Raw genomic sequence first — 21,328 nt, 5'->3', positions numbered from 1 at the left:
TTGCTCTGCCGAATATCAGCGCCTCATACCTGCCAGTCGGAAACAGCCGTCTCTCCCTTGACCCCAAAAGTCCATACTCCAGCCCCCTCTCCCTCAGACGCATTAGTCTGGGTCCCCAGCCCTTTCCTGGCTCTGTCTGCCTTTCGGGCACACCGCCGAATCCCAACACCTCTGTCCCTGTTCCCAGCCCCTCCTCCCTCAGACCCAGGAGTCCAGGCTCCAGTTTGAACTTTTCACTCCCCTAAACCCGACTCCTGCTGCTGCGTCAGGGAAAAAGCAGGCAACAGGTGGCACCTGCCGCAGGGCCGGGACATGACCACCTGCCGCCGTTGCTCACCCGGCGCCCCTCTCCCAGCACCTGCTTCCGTCAGTCCGCCTGCCGCTGCTCCACCCGACCCCACGGCCCCAGGACGTGAAGGAGGAACGAGTCAGGGAGCCCCGACGTCCACCCCGCCCCAGGCCATCACAGCGCGTGCTCCCACCGCTTCTCAGAGTCCCAGGCGGGGCTCCTGTCTCCTCCCAGCCCCAGCTCCACCGCTCCCGGAACGCCCCAAGAAACGGGGGTCCGAGGCGGTCTCAGGCTGGTGGGGCGGAGGCTGTAGTCTCCAACCTTCACCGCGGGACTCAACCCTCCCCAGAGCACAGCTTCGCTGAGCCAACCTGGTGAGAAGCCCCTGGGGGGATGGAGGGGACCCACCTTAACTCCTCTGTCCCAGCCCCTTCCCCACAGACCCTGGTGACTGACACCCACTCACTCCTCTCATATGCAGGTCTTATGGTCCTTTCCATTCCACAGGGACCTATCAGGCCCCCTTAACCTTCTCAATCAAGGATCTCGGATTCTGGTCTCCTCAGTACTGAGTTCAGTTCCTTAACCTCTTTCTTCTTTGAGATTCAGGAGTCCAGGCCCCAGTCCTTCCTCTCCTTTTGTAGATGTAGGGGTCCAGACCCCCAATGCTTTCCTCCTTTTGACCCAGGAGTCCTGGACTCCAGGTCCTTCCTCTCCCAGGATCCAGGAGTTGGGGCCCTCTGCCCCTCGTCCTAAGACTCAGGAATCCAGGCCCTTTCCTACCTCAGACCTAGGTGTCTAGGACCCCGGTCCCCTTACCGCCCCCATCCAGAAGTTATAGCCCAAGACCACTACTATCCCTGACTCCCTCATGCCCTTTCCCTTCTGAGTTCACATGCAGGGCTAACCTCCTGACCTCCACTCTGGCCCTGCCCTCTGTGGGGGCCTTGCCCTCCCCGCAGTCCAGGTCCCCATTCCAGCCTTGGCAATGACCCTGCGCTCCCAAATCATTCGCTCCAAGTTCCGATCTGGTGAGAAGCTTCTTTCTGTTTGTGGGGGGGAAAGGTCCTGGGGTCCTGGGAATGCTCTATTCTGGGGTGGGGCAGGGGCAGTTATGACCCACGAGATATGTTTTCTGTGCAAAGCTCACTTGTGCATAAAGGAGACCCCAGCAAAAGGGTCGAGTTGTGGTGGATCAATGAGTATGCAAATGGCTGGTCCAATGCTCAAAAGAGCAAGGGAGAGGGGGGGTACAGAGGGCCAGACACTACAAAAGGAACAAGGTCTTAAAATAACGTGTAAAGCGGAGGAGAGAGCAGAGTGGGGACTTCGGAGGACCTGGTAGGAGTGCAGGTAAGGGGACAATAAGTTATCAAGCCTTGAAAGTGTCACAGGTCATGTTTTAGGTCCCAGGGTGGGCGGAGAGTGTACAAGTGGGTAAAACTGGTGGCCAATTCTTGAATAGGCAAAGGGTACTTGAGTGTACAAATGAGTGTGCTTATGTGGTTGGGTGGGTGCAAAGTCACCAGTAAATAAAGAGCAAAGAGTGTGCAGAAAGGTGCACATGTACAGAAAAGAGGAGAAATGTGCAAAGAGAGGTCCTTGCTTCAAAACTGGGGGCCAAATCCTAAGTGTATAAATAAGAGTGTTAACATGGCTAGGTAGGTGCCAAGGCAGAGTGAGCCAAGGATGAAGAGTGCACAAAAGTGGCATGCGTGCAAAACTAGAGCCCAAAGAGATGCATGTTTAAAGGGTGCGAGTGCAGGGCCGAGCCCGTGGCGCACTTGGTAGGGTGCTGCGCTGGGAGCGCGGCGACCCTCCCGCCGCGGGTTCGGATCCTATATAGGACTGACCGGTGCACTCACTGGCTGAGTGCCGGTCACGAAAAAACGACAAAAAAAAAAAAAAAAAAAAATGGTGCGAGTGCAGAGGCGGGGTGACTGTGGGAAGGGCCAGAGATAGCACAGAAAGGACCATGTGCACAGCAGGGTGCATGGATATAAGGAGGCAAGGTGTAAATGGGCCAGGCTGCCAAGATGGCGATTGTGCTGGGGTGCCTGGGTGGGGTGGGTACAGTCTTGTGAAGGGGGCAGTTGGAGCCTGGGGCAGGGCTGCCTTCTGCCTGCATGCTGCCTGGCTCCTAGCCCCAGAACAGCTCTGGCCTGCAGCACTGTGCTGGCAGGGAGTGGGCTGGAGGCCCAGGAAAGGGAGCAGGCTGCCCGCCCACCCGCCTATACAGAGTGTGTAAGGGGGCTGGGCACTCGTGTCCCGCCAACAACTGCAGCTCCCACCGCCTGCTAGGCCAGGCTCTTGGACACTCCCTTCCTGCCTTCCTCCTCCCACCTCCCCCCTCCCTCCTCCCTCCACAGTCCTCCAGCTTCGGATCCACAGACGGAATCACGACTCAAGTAAGTGTGGGCCCCTAAAGGGAAGGGATGGTGGCCTCACTCCCTGGGACACCCTAGAGTACAGCGGCCAGATATCCCTCACTGGTTCCTGCAGTTCAGTCCCTATGTCCCGGGATACACTGAAATCCCATCCTGTCCTTTCCCAAGGACCCAGGAGTCCAGGTCCCTGGTCACCCCACCCCTAGGAGCTCTGCTTCTTGCTCTTCAGCTGTCCCACCCCAACGAGATACATGAATTCCGATCCTGTTTCTTTGGAGAAGACAGGCGTCCCAGACTCCACACTTGGCATACATAAGGGCCTCAAGATGTGGCTTTCAGCTTCTCTCTCTCCCCGAGAACCAGGAGTGCAGGCCCCAACCCTGTCCCAGAAAAACCCCTGAAATCTGTGATCCTCAGCAGCCACATCCCTTGTGACAGAGAATCTAAAAATCTGAGCCCCCAGCACCTCTGTCCTTGGGTCCAGGTGTCCAGGCACCCAGCTCCCACCACTTTGGTTTTGCTTCCTGGGCCTGCCCTCCCCCATCCAGGGTGGGTGGGGGAAGGAGGGACGCCTGGGCCTCTAGGGCCCTCCGTCCCACACAGCCTTGCTCTTTCCTGCCTGACTTGCTGCCTGCAGTACTCTCAGGGTCCTTCAATGTCTCTCCAGTCTTGGATCCCAATCCGTGGATCTCAGCCCCAGCTCTGGCCCCAGCCTCACCCTCAGGCCCGGCCCCTTTCCTCTTCAACCCTGGGGTTCTGCTCTCTGAGCCAGAATATTGCCCTTGGAGGTCTCCGAAGAAGGTGAGTCTCGACTAGAGTGAGGGGAAGTCCCCCTGACAGTCTAGCTTTGGTCCTTATTGCCGCTGCTGCTGCCCCTTTTGCTTCTTTCTGGTGCTGCCAAGCCGACCCCATACTTTTCATGAGCCTCTGGGGCAGGAAGGTGGGAACTGAGCTGTAGCAAAGGACATCATATCTGCTTTTTCAGGAGTCTCTCAAGATCTCCCAACATTGGAAGGAGACCAAGCCCAGGGGAAACTTGACATACCACCAGTACATGCCCCCAGAGCCAAGACAAGGGTCCAGGGCTGGCCCCCAAGCCGAGGGATCTGCCCTGGGTCCCCCCAGGCCACCTGTGTGGGAAGGGACAAACTCACAGCAACTACATACTAGGTATGACCCCCGTTTCTGTTCTCCAGGGGCACAGAAATTCAGGTCTCAGCACCCTTCTCCCTCAAACCCAAAGTCCAAGACTAGGGGAGTCTGGCCCTAAGCCCCCTCCTCCTCCAGGACTCAAGAGTCCAGGCTTCCAGCCCCTCTCCCTTCAGACTCAAGAGTCTGAGCCCCCAGATCCTCCTCTTCCATGCACAGAGATCTTGCCTCACATTTGCTTCCTCGGAGACCCAGAATTCTGGGACCTCACTTTCCTGCATCTTCTCAAGCCCTTGTCTTTGAGAACCCCAGAATGCCTTTTCTCCCCCCTTTGTTCCTTCTAACCTATGTCCCCCCCTCCTCACGACAATCACCAGGATGAAGCCCACTCCCCTCACTCCCTCCCCACCAGGAGTTCCCAGCCCCTCGCCCCCTCCACACAAGTTGGAACTTCAGACCCTTAAACTGGAGGAACTGACGGTGAGTTTAGGGTGTAATTTCCCAGGCTGGTCCTCTCCTTTGGTTGGGGCCCAAAAGTCTAACTCCACAGCCTCTGTCCCATGGAAATCCAGGAGTCCGAGTCCCCAGTCCCATCCTTTTTAGGGTCCCAGGAGTCCGGATCCCTAGTCCGTCCTCTCGGTTTCCAAATGTCCTGCCCCGTCCCCCGCCTGTTTCTCGGAGCCCTCCGGGCACCGCCTCTACCCGCCCCCCGACCCAGGTTTCAGAGCTCCGGCAGCAGCTGCGCCTGCGGGGCCTCCCGGTGTCGGGGACCAAGTCGATGCTTCTGGAGCGCATGCGCGGCGGCGCCCCGCCCCGTGAGCGGCTGAAGCCGAGGCGCGAGGATACTGCCGCGGGTGCTTCTTGGACGTACCTCAGACCCAAGGCCCCGGGAACCGCCCGGCGGCAGGGCATGGTGAGGGCGGGGCTATGCGGGTGTGGACCAATGAAGAGAAGATAAAGCAGGAAGGGCGGGAAGTCGAAAAACGGGTAGCCAATGAAATTTGGGGGGCGTGGCCCAGCCGTGATAAGCCTTGGGGTCGAGGGGGCGTGGTCCAGAGCCACTGGGGGAGAATCTTAAGGGAGAAGCCAGTGAAAGAATAGGGGGCGAAAAAAAGGAGAAAAGAAAAAAAAAGAAAAAGACTTACGGGGCGAGGCCAAAGGAGGAGTAGACGAGCGAAGGGCTGGGACAGGACCATGGGGTGGAGTCGCGGTTGCGAGGTGGGGTTGCGCCCGGTGGGCGTGGCTTATAGGAACTGCCCTCTGCGCGGTTCTAGGTCAAGCCAAGACCATTGTCTCACAAGCCACCTCTTCCGCGTGCCGTGGATACCCTTGTGACGGCTCCGGTTCCGGCTCCAGCTCCAGCCCTGATCCCTTCCTCAGCACCGGCCTCAGCAGCCTTGACTCTGGAGGAGGAGCTCCAGGAAGCGATCCGGAGGGCACAGGTGAGAAGGTGCGGGTCGAAGCAGAGCTAGGGATCTCCGGTCAGGTTCCGGGCCGGAGTCTCGGGTTTACCCTGCGTCTGCCCATCTGCAGTTGCTTCCGAATCGGGGCATCGATGACATCCTGGAGGATCAGATGGAACCTGATGGTAAGAACCGGAGTCCAAGATTTCTGGGAGAAGGGGTTAAAGTTCTGGACTCCTGGGTCCGAGGGAGGATTGGCCTGGACTCCTGGAAATGAGGAATAGGGACCTGGGGCCGGATCCCTGCCTTCCTAAGCTCACGTTCCATTCCTTTCCTGCAGACCCGCTGCCCCCTATCCCCCTGGATTTCCCCGGATCCTTCGATGTGCTATCCCCCTCCCCGGACTCTGAAGGCCTTTCATCTGTCTTCTCCTCTTCACTCCCGTCCCCTACGAACTCCCCATCCCTCTCTCCCAGGGGCCCCACAGACTCCTTGGACTGGCTGGAGGCCCTGAGTGGGAGTCCTCCGCTGGACTCTGGCCCCCCAGCCCCCAGCATCTTCTCTGCTGACTTCTCTGACTCCAGTGGCACCCGGCTGTGGGACCTGCTGGAGGATCGATGGTGATGAATTCTGGGGTTTTTCAGGCACCGAGAACTGGTGGGGGTGGAGAGGTCACTGAGAGAGACTCCCTGAGAGAGGGGATAAAGCAACCAGCAGAGCCCCTGCCACGATAGACACAAGATCAGAGACAACCCCCATCCCAACCTGGCCCCTGAACTGCTGCTGACATGCCAACTGCCTGAACTTTGCCTGCCTGACCTCCGTATGATCCCCCTTCGGTGGTTGTATGGTCGGGGAGAGGGGAGTTCATTTGCTGCTGGCCAGGGCAAACAAACTGCTTGCTGCTTCCTCCAGAGGTCTCATGGATGTTTTTATCTCCCCCCACTCCCACCCCTCAACACATGCTGGATGGCTGCCTGCTGTCTGGGGAGTCTGGAAGGTGGTTATGCTTTTTAGATAAAAGAGAGGGGCAGAGAAACGTGGAGAGGGAGAAAAGGGGAGCCTGGCCCTTGGGTTCTAGTTGGACGTGAGAAAATAAAAATTGTTGGTCTGAGGTCAGCTTCTCTTAGAAGAAGAGTCTGAGACAAGATTCAAGTACCAGTGATTTATTAAAGAAGTTGTCCCAGGAGAAACCAGCAATGGAATCGGGGAAATGGGACAGCAAAGGGGAAGAAGACAGCAAGAGCACTACTGGTCCCAACCTCAGCCTGATCCTGTGGGGAGCTCTGTCTTGGCGGGGATGACTGGAAGACTGGGCCCAGCTGGGTTGCAGGAACATCTGGACCTCTGTCATTCTCAATGTAGTGTCAGTGCTCTCCCTCTCTGTGTGGTGTCTCCAACAGGGTAACTGGTAGCTCAGGGCTCCCAAAGAGCAAGCATTTCAAGGGGAGGGAGCAGAAGCTGCCAGTCTCGTAAAGACTAGGCTTGGAACTGACAAAATTTCACTTCAACTGTATTCTACTGGTTAATGCAAGTCAGGCCAGCCCAGGCTGAATATGGGAGAAGGGACTACATAAATGTATGAATATTGGGAGCATGGACATTGGGGACCGTATTTAGAGATTTGCCACTATACCACCTCTGGTCAGTTATCGGCCATGGGTCATGAGAGGGAGGAAGGACACAAACTCCCAGGCACCTCCAGCCCAAAGGCAGTCTGGGAAGAAGGTCATAGGGTAAGCCATTAATAGCAAAGTGTTTTAAAATGTAGGTTTCATTATTATTCAGGTATGGTGGGGCCAACAGATCAGGACACTACTGCCAGTGAAAAGATAGTTTGCTGTACTCACAGATACCCAAAGAAGGAGCCACTCTACACTTTGCAGGGCCACAGGACAAAACACCAGTGTGGGTTAGGAGACAGAGGGAGAGGAGGGGGACCATGAGCAAGAGCTTTTGTTTGTTATTTCTTATTTGGCAAGAGCCTTTATTGTGGTTTCTGTGGGAAAGAACAGGTGAGGCAGGGTAAGAAGGCTAGGGTTGGCTAGTTTGAATCATTTCAGCAGGCTCTGGAGCATAGGGGCTGTCCTGAGTTGTCTGGTACCTGGTCTGGGGTGATTAGTGCAGGGGAATAGTGGCTCAGAGTGTAAGAGCTCCATAAAGGAGGTGGCCTGGGGTGTGGACTCGGGAATGGTTGGTTTGCATATGAAAGGTGTGCTCACAGGTGAGCCCTTTACTATCTCTAGCAATTGGCTAGTTGATATTATGATATATAACATACATATAATATATATGTTATCTATCTATCTATCTATATAGGTTTTGATCCACAGTTCCTGGCCTATAACTCCCATAGCCCTTGTTCTTTTGTTATAAATATGGGGGGGGGGGGGCAGGTATTTTAGGCCTCAGAAGCAGGATTCCGAACAGTCTTTCTCTCTGATCTTCTCCTGCCCTCCTTTCATCTTGCTCCTTTTTCTCCCTGAGGCAAGCCGTAGAAACTAAAATCCCTCTTCTCCAAGGTGGATCATAGCAACCAGAAACCCTTTTCCCAAAAGCCAGCAATGAAGACTAAGACTGTAATCTTTCCCTCTCCTTTCTGTCTTGGAGCTGGCCATAAAGAAATTCTCTGACCTCCCTTATCTGATTGTAGGTCATAAGACCCTGTATTAGTCCAAGTTCTGTCACTGATAACAGAATACTTGAAACTGGATAATTTTTTTTTTTTTTTGTCTTTTTCGTGACCGGCACTCAGCCAGTGCGTGCACCGGCCATTCCTATATAGGATCCGAACCCGTGGCGGGAGCGTCGCCGCGCTCCCAGCGCTGCACTCTCCCGAGTGTGCCACCGGTCGGCCCGAAACTGGATAATTTTTAAAGAAAAAGAATTTATTTCTTACAGTTTGGGAGTCTGGGAAGGTCAAGGTTGAGGTGTGCATCAGATGAGGGCCTTCTTAGTGGAGACTCTCTGCAGAGTCCCTTGGTGATGCAGGGAGGACTAAGCGAGAGTGCCTTTCACGTGGTTTCTTCCTCTCCTTATAAAGCCCCCAGTCTACTCTCTGATAACCCACTAAGCTATTAACCCATTAATCCCTGAATGATTAATCCATCCTGAGAGTATAGCCATCGTGGCTCAATCACCTCCTAAAGGCCCCGCCTTTCAAATACAATATTTGGGGATGAAGCTCCAAGATAAGATTGGGGGACATTCAAACCATAGTAAACCCCCATTCCAGAAGGGGTTCCTCCCATAACTGGGAGGAAGGAAGGCTACACAGAGAGGCCAAGAAGAACCTGAGTAAAGAGGCCTTGTTTGTTTGTTTGTTGTTTTGGCTAGCCAGTATGGAAACAGGCCTTGTTTATTTTCCCCACCCAGTCTGTTAGTGTAAGATTATACCCTTCTTGTCCAATCACATTTCAACACCATTGTCCGTGCTCCGATCGTACCTATGTAGTGAAGCTTCCAAAAAACCACAAGATCACCGGGTTCTGGGAGCTTCCAGACAGCTGAACATGTGGAGGTTCCTGGAGGGTGGCACACATGGGGAGGACATGGGAGCTTCATGCTTCTTCGCCCCATATCTTTCCCTATGCATCTCTTCATGTATATTCTTTATAATAAACTGGTAAACATAGTGTTTCCCTGAGTTCTTTGAGCCACTCAGCAAACTAATCAAAGCCAAGGAGGGGATCGTGGGAACCCTATGTAAAACCCATTGGTCAGAAGCACGGGTAAAACATGGGGCTTGCAACTGGCATCTATCCTGTGGGATCTGACATTACCTACAGGTAGAGAGTGTCGGAACTGAATTGGAGGACACCCAGCCGGTGTCTGCTGCAAAATAGTTTGCTTGCTTGCTTGCCGTTTGGGAGAAATCCCCATGCATTTGGTCACAGAAGTCTTCTGTGCTATTTTGTGTAAGAGGATAAGAAAAGCACTTTGGTCTGTTTATTCCAATATATTCTCAGCTAGCTTTGGGAGGGGCAGTCCTTCCAGTGCCAGAAATACAGAAAATAAAAAGGCATGGTTAATACACAGAACACACAGAAGCTGGGTGCACAGAATTGGTATGAGGAATCTGAGGGGACCTGAGTGGGTAGAAAAGGACAGCAGATCAGGCATATGCAACATGACCTAGAGCCAGTGACTTCCCCTTGTCGCGTTCTCAGTCTCCTCGTCTGTACCTACAGCTCAGCGCACATGAGTGTTCACTGAGGTTGTGCATGAACTGAACCTAGCGTGTGGGGTGTGCTGATAAATATCAATCACCACATTAGCCACTGATTGACAATTCTAGTGCTTCCATGTGTATGAACTCTGCTGGACATTAGAGATCCATGATAAAAAAGGGAAGGGAATGAATGCTTCTTACTGTAAGACAAAGGCAATCTTTGGTGTCTTCTGAACCAATCAGGTAGGATTTGCCATCTTCGCTTTCCAGATGAGATCATTGAAGATTAGAGAAAGGGAGTGATATGCCCAGAGCCACACAGATGGGGGGTGCTGGAGTGGGGATTTAAATCAGATTTATCAAGGACCAGCCTGTGGCTCACTTGGGAGAGTGTGGTGCCGATAACACCAAGGCCACTGGTTCAGATCCCTATGTAGGGATGGCTGGTTGGCTCACCTGGGAGAGCGTGGTGCTGACAACACCAAGTCAAGGGTTAAGATCCCCTTACTGGTCATCTTTTAAAAAAAAGAAATTGAAATCAATCAATCAATCAATCAGATTTATTAGAGTCCCCAGCCTGTGCCCTCAATTTCTGCTCTGATGAAACTCATAGATTTGCAAAGGGAGAGACCCGACCCAGGGTAGTAAGTATTCTGATGGCAGCGGTACAATGGATTGTGGGGCTGTGATTCCTGGAAAGAACTAGAATGCCCTGGAGGAATAGGGCAGTATGGTCAGAGAAAGCATTTTTGCTGAGACTTAAAGGATGAGGAGTGAAAGAAAGTGAGCCAAAATGCCAGGTACCGATCAAGCTTTATTAAAGGAAAAGAATCTGCTGGGCTGCACTCAAAATGGAGAGCAGCACCAGGCCTGGGGGTGGGAGAGCCTATATAGGCTGCAGGGAAGGCTGATGTAGTCAGGGAGGGGTCGGTGCTGGAGTGTAAGGTGAGGCTGGCGGATGCAATCAGGTGGAAGGCTGCACCCACGAGGAAGTAGAGGAGTTTCTATTTCTCAGAGACCGTGAGGTTTCTCGTCAGGGAAAGGCTGGCGGCTATTTTGTGCTCAGTGTGTGTAAAAATGGCTCTGGTCACATCCAAGATGGTGCTGGTCACGTCCAAGATCCATCATTCCCACCTTTTAAGTACAGGGAGAAGGGAAAAGGGGCAAAGGTCTCATTCTTCTGAAGCTACTTCCTGCTGGAGATGGACGAAGATATGAAAAGATAAAAGATTGATGTTGGTGGGTAAAACAATTAGGTGGTGGGTATTGGTTTCGTGTGGGGAGGCCGTATTCTTCCGGGGAAGAGCTGCTGATTCTGAGGGGCTGATATCCTCCTCCTGTGAAGAATTCAGCCACCTTGTGATTGGTGAAGGCCTGCATGTGTTCCTGTAAGAAACCAGAGAAACACCGAAAGAGGCAGGGACCAAGAAGAGGGATAAGTCCCATCATGGCCAGGGGCCTGACGTGTTTTGTCCTGAAGTCCTCCCCCATCACTATAGCCTCGGTGAGTGGTTTGGGTGAAGCAGAAATATTTTTATCGGGGGGGGGGAGGGGGGACACTGGACTCCAGCAGAGTCTCCTTTGGAAAGAGCTGTCCAGTAGTTTTTACCTCCATAAGAACATGATGTGGTGGTTGTCTGGTCATAGCGTGTTGTGGGAACGTATGTCAGGGATGTGAATGTGTCCTGTAGGGTTCCCCTGAGGATTCTGGGTGGCAGGCCCAGGAGGTTGGAAAGTGTCTTTCCCCCCACCAAGACCTTGGTTATACGCTGTGAACAGGGTGTGGCATGTGTCTCTGTTGGGAAAAGATGCAAGAGGAAGAGAAAAGGCAAGCGTTCAGGGGCTGAGAGGTTGAGAGGGGGCATAGTAGGACAAAGGAGTAGAGGGTAACCTCGTCGGGGGTGTAATCGCAGGGGGCGCCCTGCCAGGCTAATTCAGTTACCCACGCAAGGATGTCTTCAACCCTGGAGGTGGCGGGTTGGGACCCGTCTTGCAGCAGCTCCTGTGCAAAGGTTGTGAAGTGGGCCTGCAGCAGTGAGAGGATAATCGCTGGGGGAAGATCGTCCTTCTTCTGGAATTGGGGGAAGAGTGAAGGTCCTGGAGATTTTCAGTTCTGTGGGTCCTAAAATGGATGAAGTGTAAGGAGATGTTGGGTTGAGTGTTGAGCAGAGGGACCCCTCTGGCTTGGTGTAAAGTCTCAGGTGCTAGTTTTACGAAAGATAAGTGATACCAAGGGGCCTTTCCTAGTACTTTTACTGCCGTGGGGGTGGTGAGAAGTACTGTACAAGGCCCTTCCCAATGTGGTGAGAGAGGCTTTGGGATTTGGGTTTTAATATACACTTGCTGTCCCAGGCTCAGTTTAAATTCTGAGGGGGTGGTAGGGAAAGGATGAGGTAATAGAAGGTTGGCCTGTTCCCAAAGAAGATCCCTAATGAGTAAAAGAGCAGGGAGATACTGGCCCAAAGGTGATGATGAGCTGGAAGGGAGAGGTGTGAGAGTGAAGGGCCGACCATACATAAGTTCAAAGGGGGCTGAGGCCTGTGGGCTTGTGGGGGCAGCTCACAAGCGAGTGAGTGCTAGAGGGAGAAGTTGGGTCTAAGGTGTCCAAAAGTTAGTTTAGAGCTTTCTTGTGCTTAAAGGGCAGCTGCCACCAAGGCCCATAAACAGGGAGCCCATCCCCAAGCTGTGGCGTCTAGTTGTTTAGAGAGGTATGCAGTAGGGGAGAAGATATCTCCTCTTGTCCCCAAACCCCGACTGCCTATCCTTGGGTGTCGGTGACGTATAGGATAAAAGGATGAGATAGGTTTGGGAGGGATAGAGCTGGGGCTGCAAGGAGAGCGGCTTTTAATCGCTGGAAGGAAGAATGAATGGGCTTTGTGGGATCTAAGGGAATGGCAGAATCCCCTTTGTCTGCCTCATAAAGTGGTTTTGCTAGCACACCAAAGTTAGGAATCCATAGGCGAAGATACCCTGCAAGCCCCAAGAAAGAAAGGATTTCACCCTTTGTGGTAGGAGTAGGGAGTTCAGAAATTAGACATTTGAGATCCACCATTATTTCTCTGGTGTTGGGGGTGAGGCGGACTCCCAAATAGGTGACTGAAGGAGAAGAAATTTGGGCCTTGCTGGGGGACACTCGATATCCCCTGGAGGCCCCTAATGTGGGCCTGTGAATCCTCATAGGAGGGGCTACAAAGGAGGAGGTCATTCACATATTGTATTAAAGTGCTAGAGGATGGGGGGGAAGTTCAGATAAGTCTTGAGCTAAGGCCTGACTGAAGAATTGGGTGCTATCCCAAAACCCATGAGGTAATATTTTCCAGGTGAGTTGTTGGGAACAACACATGTCAAGATCAGTCCAAGTGAAGGTGAACAGGTTTTGACAGGAAGGGTGTAAGGGGATAGAAAAAAAGGGGGTCTTTCAGGTCAAGTACAGAGAAGAAATGGGTTGTTGTTGGAATTGTGGATAGAAGAATATAGGGGTTAGAAATGATTGGGGTTATGGGCAAAATGGCCGCATTAATGGCCCTGAGGTCTTGAACTAAGTGGTATGAGCCATTAGGCTTTATAACCGGAAGGATGGGTGTGTTAAAAGGCGAGTGGGTAGGCCGTGAGAGATGAGAAGAAAGGAGTTTGTGTATGATGGGTTTTAAGCCTATTAGGTGTTTGTTAGTGATGGGGTACTGTGGGACATTAGGGAACAAAGAAGGGTTCTGCAACTTAACAAGGATAGGGGAATGGTGCGTGGCAATGGAGGGAGAAGAAGCTTCCCATACTATGGGATTAACCTTGTCCGAGGGGGAGGGGAAGGTGGAAGCCTCAGGGGCCAGGTCTGGGGTGGCCTGTAACAGGAGTATTGTAGCTGGAGTTAAAGTGTCCAGCGTAAGGGTAGCTTTGAATTTGAAAAGAATGTCCCATCCCAGTAAAGGGGCTGGGCATTGAGGCATTATTAAAAATTCATGTGTGAATTGGGTGTGATGTAGGGTGTAGGAAAGGGGTTGAGTGATCCTTGGGTGGTATTCTGATCCCGTGACCCCTACTATTGTGATAGAGGAAGGGTTGCTGATCCTGCATATTCAGGAAGGGTAGAGTAAGTAAGTGGCCCCTGTATTGATGACAAAAGAGATTGGCTTACCTGCTATGAGAAGAGTTACCCTGGGCTCATGTATGGTGATTTCTGTGGGGGCCTCAGGCCCTGGGCGTCGTCAGTCCTCCTCTTGGGCAAATCCAAGAAGTTCCGGTAAGGATGGCTGTGGAGCTAAAAGTTGTGGGTTAGGGACTGGGCTGCTCCCTTTCTGGCAAGTGGAACAGTCAGCTCCCTAGTGACCTGGCTGTTTGCAGTAAGGACAGGGCCTGGAAGGAGGCCTGGGGTTAGGATAGGCCTGTACCCAGTGGCCCAGTTGACCACATTTGAAGCAGTTCCTGGGTGGCTTGCCCCCAGAGGCAGCCAGCTTTGGAGTGTGTGATCCCCAGATAGCATTAGCCAGGAGTTGGTATTTGGCCTGATCTTGTTTGTAGCGATCTTTCTCCTCCTCCTCCTCCCTATTGTTAAAAACCTTGAAAGCTTCGTTGAGGAGGTCTCGTTGGGTCGTGTTTGGACTATCCTCAAGTTTTTTTAGTTTTTTAAAAATATCAGGGGTTGATTGGATAATAAAATGAGAGTGTAAGAGGGCCATGCCTGCAGGGGAGTTTGGGTCTATGTGTATTTCTGTAAAGCCTCAGAGAGGCAGATTTAGGAACTCACTGGGATTTTTGGTGGATCTCTGTGTGATTTCTCTAAGCTTGTCATAATTGACCAATTCATGAGTAGCCTTTTGGAGGCCATAAATCAAGTGCGTGATCATGCTATCCCAGAGATCCCAGTCCCTGTAGCCAGCCTGGTAGTCCCAATTTGGGTCTGTGTGAGGGACAGCAACAGCTCCCACAGGCTGCCTATTATTTTGGGCATGTGCCTTGTGTACCTGTTGTTGGGCTGTTATTCAGACCTGCTCCCTGTCCTCGGAGGACAAAGTAGTAGTGAGAATCATAAAAATATCATGCCAGGTGAGATCATAAGACTGGGTAAAATATCTGAATTCCTTAAGATATGTGTCTGGGTTGGACTAGAAAGATCCCAGTCATTTTTCAATTTGAGAGAGATCAGAAAGAGAAAAGGGAATATGGACCCAGACAATTCCCTTTGTCCCTGCCACTTCATGGAGGGGGTATAAAGGAGCCAGAACTGAGGTGGGGTTGTCACCTGACAAAAGGGAAGAATGAGAGGGGTTGGGTGGCTGAGGACAAAGAGAGGGAACAGGTGAAGGGGCTGGTGGAGGATCTGGAGTGTAAGGAGGTGGTTGGGGAGCAGAGTGGTCTGACGGATCAAAGGGTTGATCCTCGGAAGGGGAGGCTGGGCGTGAGCTAGGAGAATTTGAGACATAGGACAGTTTTGACAGAGAGAAGGACTCGATTGGGGATAGAAGAAGGTTTGAACATAAGGAATCTCTCTGGCTTTGCCACTTCGGTGACAAAAGTTGTCTAGGTCTCTGAGAGTATCCAAATTGAGAGTGCCATCTTCTGGCCACTGGGATCCATTGTCTAGTTTGTACTTAGGCCAATCTTGATTGTAGTAGAAAACAAGGTGTTCGGGTTTAACATCTCCTTGGAGGCCAAGAGGTTGGCCAGCAGACAGCCCAGAGGGTGTAGAGATTACAGTAGAAAATGAGACATTTAGGTTTAATGTCTCCCTGGAGGTCAAGAGATAAATTGGCCAGGAGACAGCCCAGAGGTGTAGAACATGGAGGTTTGGATTGTGAGGATCCCATTTAGAGGGTGAGAAAGGAGGTGATCAGTCCCCGTCGAAGAAGGGTAACACCAAGGAGCGTCCTCATTGGTGCATACCTTTCTTTGAAGAGAGGAGCCACTGACCAGCTAAAGGAGCATCCTCCAATAGCTGGGGGGCCCATGAGAGGTTCCCTTGGCCAGGCGCCTGGGCTTCATAGCAAGTAGACAGTAGTTGTAGAGAGTAGTCAGGGGAACCTGTAGAAGTAGGACAGACCCACTGACTCACCTTTAATTGAGGCCAATGTTGGATGTATTGGTCTGAAACAGCAAAAGGAGAGAGTCCCAGAGGCACCCGGTTCAGCAGGTCCAGGAAGGGCAGCCGGGAGGGTCAATCAACCCAAGAGAAGGGATCTTCTGAAGGTCCCAGCCAGGACCCTTTCCAGGTTTCAGCACCAAAATGAAAGACAGTGAGCCGAAACGCCGGGTACCAATCAAGCTTTATTATAGGAAAAGAATCTGCTGGGCTGCACTCAAAATGGAGGGCTTATATAGGCTGCAGGGAAGGCTGGCGTCATCAGGGAGGGGTTGGTGCTGGAGTGGAAGGTGAGGCTGGCGGATGCAGTCAGGTGGAAGGCTGCACCCATGCGGAAGGAGAGGAGTTTCTATTTTTCAGAAGCCATGAGGTTTCTCGTCAGGGAAAGGCTGGTGGCTATTTTGTGCTCAGTGTGTGTAAAAATGGTGCCAGTCAGGTCCAAGATCCATTAAGGAGGACTTGGTCAGAGGGACCACCTGGAAGACAGCATCCTTGCAGAGGGAAAAGAATGTGCGAAGTCCTGAAGATGTGCAGGCAACTAGCCATTTGGGGAACCTTGTGAGGTCAGCGCTGCTGCAGTGAAAGATGGGTGAGGGGCTGTGGCAGAATTATGCTGGAGAGGTGGGTGGGGACTGGGTCTAACAGGACCCTTCATGTCAGGCTGAAATCTGGTAGGGAGGGGGTGCAGCCAGCCCTGGAAGGATCAGGAAGGGGTGTGGCAGGATTTCCTCTGACTCTCCATTTCCCTTTGGGGACTTTTCTGACTGCAATCTCCATATCAATCTGTCTCCATCTCTATCTGACTGTTCAGGTCACTTTCTGTCCCCATTTGTATTTTAGTCTGTCTTCATTTCTTCTCTCTCTATCTCTTTCTTTGCCTGTCTTCAGTTTTCCCTCTGGCTGTTCTCTCTCTCTGTCTCTATCTCCACTCTCTCCTGCCCTTTATCCCTGACCCATCTGTCACTCCTTTTAGTCTCTGGATCTGTGTCTCAAGCACCTGGACACCAATTTGCAGCCAGGTCCCATGCCTGCCTCCATCCCACTGTCCCCTCTCTCCTATGGCCAGAGGAGAGCAGCCTTTGGCTGAGGGCAGGCTTGAGGGCACCTGTGCAGCCCCACAGAGTCAGGGCCAGGAGGAAAGAATTCTGTGGAAGGTACAGATTTGAAAGAGGAGCAGGTTTGGGTGGGTGGTCAGGTTTGAACCCAAGGTCAGGGAGGGGCTAGGGTCCTGCACTCCCCACCACCTGTCACCCAGTCCTTCTCCAGAAAGTTCAGTCCCTCCCTCCTGACAGTGAGGAGAGGGGAGGGCCAATGGGAGGTCAGATGGGGACTCCCAAGCAGCACCTTCCTGTCATCCCCCCGATCTCAATAGAAGGTGGTAGATATTTCTATTTCTATCTTGAAGAAAAAGACTAAGAATATATTTGCCAAATTGCCAAAGCTACCAATTTATCTTATAAATGTATTCTCCAGAAGGATGCATTCATATTCACTGTGTAGTCTGGAAAAAAATATATCCCATTTCCTTCTCTTCCCTTCACTTCTTTCTTCCTCCCTCTCCCTGTCGCTCCCTCTCTCTCTTTCTCCCTTCTCTGTCTATATTGATAAGCACATATCTACTTTTTTGCTGTATTCTGTATTTTACATCCACCGCATTCTTTCTCTCTGCTCCCCTGGTGGCGACCCCTCCCCCAGATCCCCACTCCACTGACCGCCATGATCATCGCCGTCATGGAGCACAGCCCCGTATAGCCTATGAAAGCATTTCTCTGGGAAACAGCCAGGAGTGGGTTGAAGCAGAGGCAGCGTGACACGGTGGTCAAGAGTCTCACCTCTAGGGCCAGGTTGACCCGGTTGAACTAACCTCTCCATCCCTGTCTGTGTGGCCTAGGGCAAGTCACTTAATCTCTCTGTGCCTCAGTTTCTTCATCTGTAAAATGGGGGAAAGAGCAATAGTACTTTCTTCATGGGGTTGGTGCGAGGAGTAAATGAGTTAATCTGTGTAAAGCACTTAGAACAATGCCTGCCGTATAGTAAGTGCTCACTGAGTCTCCGTGACTGTCATTGAACTACAGATTGATTTGACTTTGACTCCTCTAGCGAGTGGCTGTGCGCACCCACGTGGCCACTATCAGTGCACACGTGTTGCTTTGCTCTCAGTGTTGTTAAGCTTTCTCATTTTCAGTCTATCAGGCTGTTACCTGTGTTTTCCCCCAAGTCTTGTTTCTCCCTCATGGTAGACAATAGGGACTCCTAGACCCCAGGCACTCTGGGGATGACCTGAGAGCCAGGGCAGGGAGGAAGGTGACTAAATTCTTGGAAGGAAAAGAAGGGAATGGGAGTCTCTAATCTTCATTCCCTAGAAGATAAGCCACTGTTCTCCCCTTAAGCCAGAGAAACCATCTTTTGTGCCAGGCCCTCATTCAGACTTTGAGCCCTTCCTAGCTGAGGTCCTCAGACAAACCACCTCTCTCCTCTGACCTCATACCAGATTTTACTCTTATTTCCCAAGAGAAATGACAACAGATGTCTATACAAAGATTTGTATGCAAATGTTGATAACAGCATTATTCATTATAGTCCCAAATGGGAAACATCACAGATGTCCACCAAATGCTGGTGGATTAAATACTCTGTGGTACATCCATACGGTGGAATACTACTCAGCACTGAAAAGGGAGCGTACAGTTGATACAGGCAGGAGCATAGGTGAACCTCAGAAGCATGATGCTAAGTGAAAGAATACCCAAAAAGGCTAAACATGGAATGATTTTCTACATAAAGTTCTAGAAGAGACAAAACTAAAGTGACAGTAATCAGCTCAGTGGTTGCCTGGGCTGGAGTTAGGAGATAAACTGCAAAGGAGCACAAAGAAACTCTTCAGGGTGATAGAACTCTTCTGTATCTTGATTGTGATGCTGGTTACCAAAAATCACACTGGACTCCGAAGTGGGTGAATCTTTTCTTAACAGCTTTATTGAGATATAATTTACATACTGTACAATTCACCCATTTAAAATGTCAATTCATTGGGCCAGCCCGTGGCTCACTTGGGAGAGTGTGGTGCTGATAACACTAAGGCCACGGGTTCGGATCCCTATATAGAGATGGCTGGTTGGCTCACTTGGGAGAACGTGGTGCTGACAACACCAAGTCAAGGGTTAAGATCCCCTTACTGGTCATCTTTAAAAAAAAAATAAAATAAATAAATAAATAAATAGATAAATAAATAAAACGTACAATTCACTGCTTTTAGTTTACTCACAAAGTTGCTCATCCATCACCACAATCAATTTTAGAACATTTTTCTTACCCCCAAAAGAAACTCTATACCCTTTAGCTCTCACCCCCAATCTCCCCACCTCAGCCCAAGGCAACTACTAATTTACTTTCTGTCTCTATAAATTTGCCTGTTCTGGAGATTTCACATAAATGGAATCAAACATATGTGGTCCATTGTGTCTGGCTTCTTTCACTCAGCATGTTTTCAATGTTCATCCACATTGTAGCATGTATTAGTACTTCATTCACTTTTATGGCTGAATAATATTTCACTGTATGGATATACTGTACCACATGTTATTTATACATTTATCAGTTGATGAACATTTAGGTTGTTTTCAGTTTTTGGCTTTTATACGTAATGCTGCTATGAACAAATGGGCAAATTTTATTGTGCATAAATCATACCTCAATAACTCTGGAGGTGAGGGCTGCAGGGCTGGCTGGTTAGCTCAGTTGGTTACAGTGTGGTGTTACAACACCAAAGTGTCGAGGGTTCAGATCCCCGAACTGGTCAGCTGCCAAAAAAAACAGAAAAAAGAGTGAACGCCTGCTCCTTAGTTCTTCACTCAACAACCTATTCAACAGCTCTGGGGAACAAACACCAGGCGGAATTATTTTGTTTAGAGGCACATCCAGAAATGGCAGAAGAATAAAGAAAGGCAGAATACGCTAACAAAAGTGAGAGTCACCATTAACTCCAGTGGAGAGGGAGAGGCTTACTTGGTGTTTCTTGATCCTGACAGCATCCCAGTCTTGCATTAAAGGTTAACTCAGCAGGCCTGGGTTGTCTAATCCCTGCACATTCCAAAGAAAAGTATGGCTTTTGACTGGGTCCTGGAAGGTAAACTCTAAGCTCTTGGGACATCCTGCCTGATAGGAGTGTCCTAAGGCCTTGGACTGGGCTGGATAGTCTGTGCCAACAATGTGATTTATTTTGAGGGCTGCTATGGATTGAATATCTCTCCCAAACTTAATTCCCACTGTGACAGTATTAAGAGGGTTGGAAATTCTGCTATGGTAATTGAAAGGTGGGGCCTTGAAGAGGTGTTTAGATTGTGAGGACCATGCCCAAGTAAATGGATTAATTCATTGATGATTTAATGGAGGTCATGGGCATGGTTCTGAGGGCTTTAAAAGGAGAAGGAGCAAAGAGTTAGCTCTCTCTGCTTCAGCCATCTGCCATGTGACACCCTGCTTTGCTGTGAAGAGTATCCACCAACAAGGCTCTCACCATATGTGGTCCCTGGACTTTGGACTTCCCACCCTCTGAAATGTAAGCAATGAAGTTCATATTCTTTACAAATTACCTAGTTTCTAGTTGTGAAGGTTAATTCTAGGTGTCAACTGGGTTAGATGAAGGAATGCTGAGAAACCTGGTGAAGCTCTCTTTTTACGTGTGTCCATGAGGGTGTTTCCAGCAGAGATTAGTATGAGAGTCTGAGTGGACTGGGTGGAAAGACCCACCCTCCATGTGGGTGGGAACCATCCAATCCACTGGGGGTCCGGAGAGAACAAAAGACAGAGGAAAGAGGTGAATCTCTAGATCCTCTGGAGCTGGGATACGTTCTTCTCTCCTGTCCATGGACATCAGAGCTCGAGACTCTTCAGCTTTTGGGTTCCAGGACTTACACCAAGGACACCATCAGCTTTTTGGACTTGGACTGAGCCACGCTACCAACATCCAGTTTATAGATGGCCTGTCGTGGGACTTTTCTTCATACTTGCGTGAGCTGATTCACCCAATAAATCCCCCTCATATAATTATAACATTCCTATTGATTCTGTCTCTCTGGAGAACCCTGACTAATACACTAGTCTAACTTATTAGTCTGTGTGTGTGCCTTTCTGAATTTGGTCTAGTGCTTACAAGGACTTTCCTTACATTTTCTTCTAGCATTTTACAGTTTATTTTCTTTCTTTCTTTCTCTTTTTTTTGGCTGGCCAGTACAGGGATCTGAACCCTTGACCTTGGTGTTATCAGCACCACATTCTATCGAGTGAGCTAACTGGCCAGCCCTGTGTCTTTTTTTAATATATAGGTTTCTGAGGACTGTGGGCATTTATTTTGGGTCTGGGGTAATGTGATGTGACTTTAGGTTTTCATAGAATTTGGGGCTGCCCTGCGGAGAACAGGCTTGGGAAGCGGTCCTCCACCCTGTCAGTTTCATCCTCTTTTAAAAATATTTTTGAAATGCCAAGAGGTTTGCAGTAAATGTTTAACAACTGGCTGTCCAGGGAGAAGGAGGAGGAGGAGGGGGAAGAGTACGGAGAAAAAAGGAGGAAGAAAGGGGAGAAAGAAGGAGGGGAGGGGGAGAAGCAGCACTTCCACAACAGCGAGGGTGCAGAGCTGCTGATGCGCTGAGTGTTACGTGGAGCCGTGCGGTGGGAATACTTCCCTAGGTGGTGATAGGAAATGTGGTAGCGAGAAAGTACTATAGGGAAAATACCGCTTCTCCTAAAATCCCACCACATACAGTCAGCCTCCAGAGTGACCTGGGAGACCAAAGCCTTCACTGTGTATCTGGGGGAAAATAGAGGGTGAGCTGGAAAAAGAAGCAGTGAGACAAGAGG

General features: G+C 50.7%; 1 protein-coding gene across 2 annotated transcripts; it reads left to right on the top strand.

Moving 5' to 3' along the window:
* Window positions 1–250: 250 nt before the first annotated feature.
* On the top strand, window positions 251–6,342 carry MAMSTR (MEF2 activating motif and SAP domain containing transcriptional regulator). Of its 2 annotated transcripts, none has more exons than XM_063089788.1 (10): window positions 251–663; window positions 1,257–1,320; window positions 2,659–2,697; window positions 3,344–3,477; window positions 3,662–3,846; window positions 4,203–4,305; window positions 4,544–4,738; window positions 5,100–5,267; window positions 5,359–5,413; window positions 5,569–6,342. In XM_063089788.1, exons 2-10 carry the CDS (start codon window positions 1,278–1,280, stop codon window positions 5,850–5,852), a joined length of 1,206 nt encoding a protein of 401 aa, XP_062945858.1. In that variant the 5' UTR covers window positions 251–663; window positions 1,257–1,277; the 3' UTR covers window positions 5,853–6,342. The 2 variants fall into 2 exon arrangements, with proteins under 2 accessions (XP_062945858.1, XP_062945857.1); XM_063089787.1 differs by having other exon boundaries at window positions 1,252–1,320.
* The last annotated feature ends 14,986 nt before the right edge of the window (window positions 6,343–21,328 follow it).

This window comes from Cynocephalus volans, chromosome 3 (assembly GCF_027409185.1).
Source record: "Cynocephalus volans isolate mCynVol1 chromosome 3, mCynVol1.pri, whole genome shotgun sequence".
NCBI lineage: Eukaryota > Metazoa > Chordata > Mammalia > Dermoptera > Cynocephalidae > Cynocephalus > Cynocephalus volans.
Note: the sequence above shows the minus strand (reverse complement) of the source record. Positions and strands in the feature narration are given on the sequence as shown.

Bases quoted from the DNA above. Each gene is read 5' to 3' on its own strand.
- MAMSTR (XM_063089788.1), top strand. From the start codon at position 1,278: ATGACCCTGCGCTCCCAAATCATTCGCTCCAAGTTCCGATCTG. The intron at 3,847-4,202 runs GTATGACCCCCG...GACAATCACCAG, and splicing joins TCACAGCAACTACATACTAG to GATGAAGCCCACTCCCCTCA. The intron at 4,306-4,543 runs GTGAGTTTAGGG...CCCCCGACCCAG, and splicing joins TTAAACTGGAGGAACTGACG to GTTTCAGAGCTCCGGCAGCA.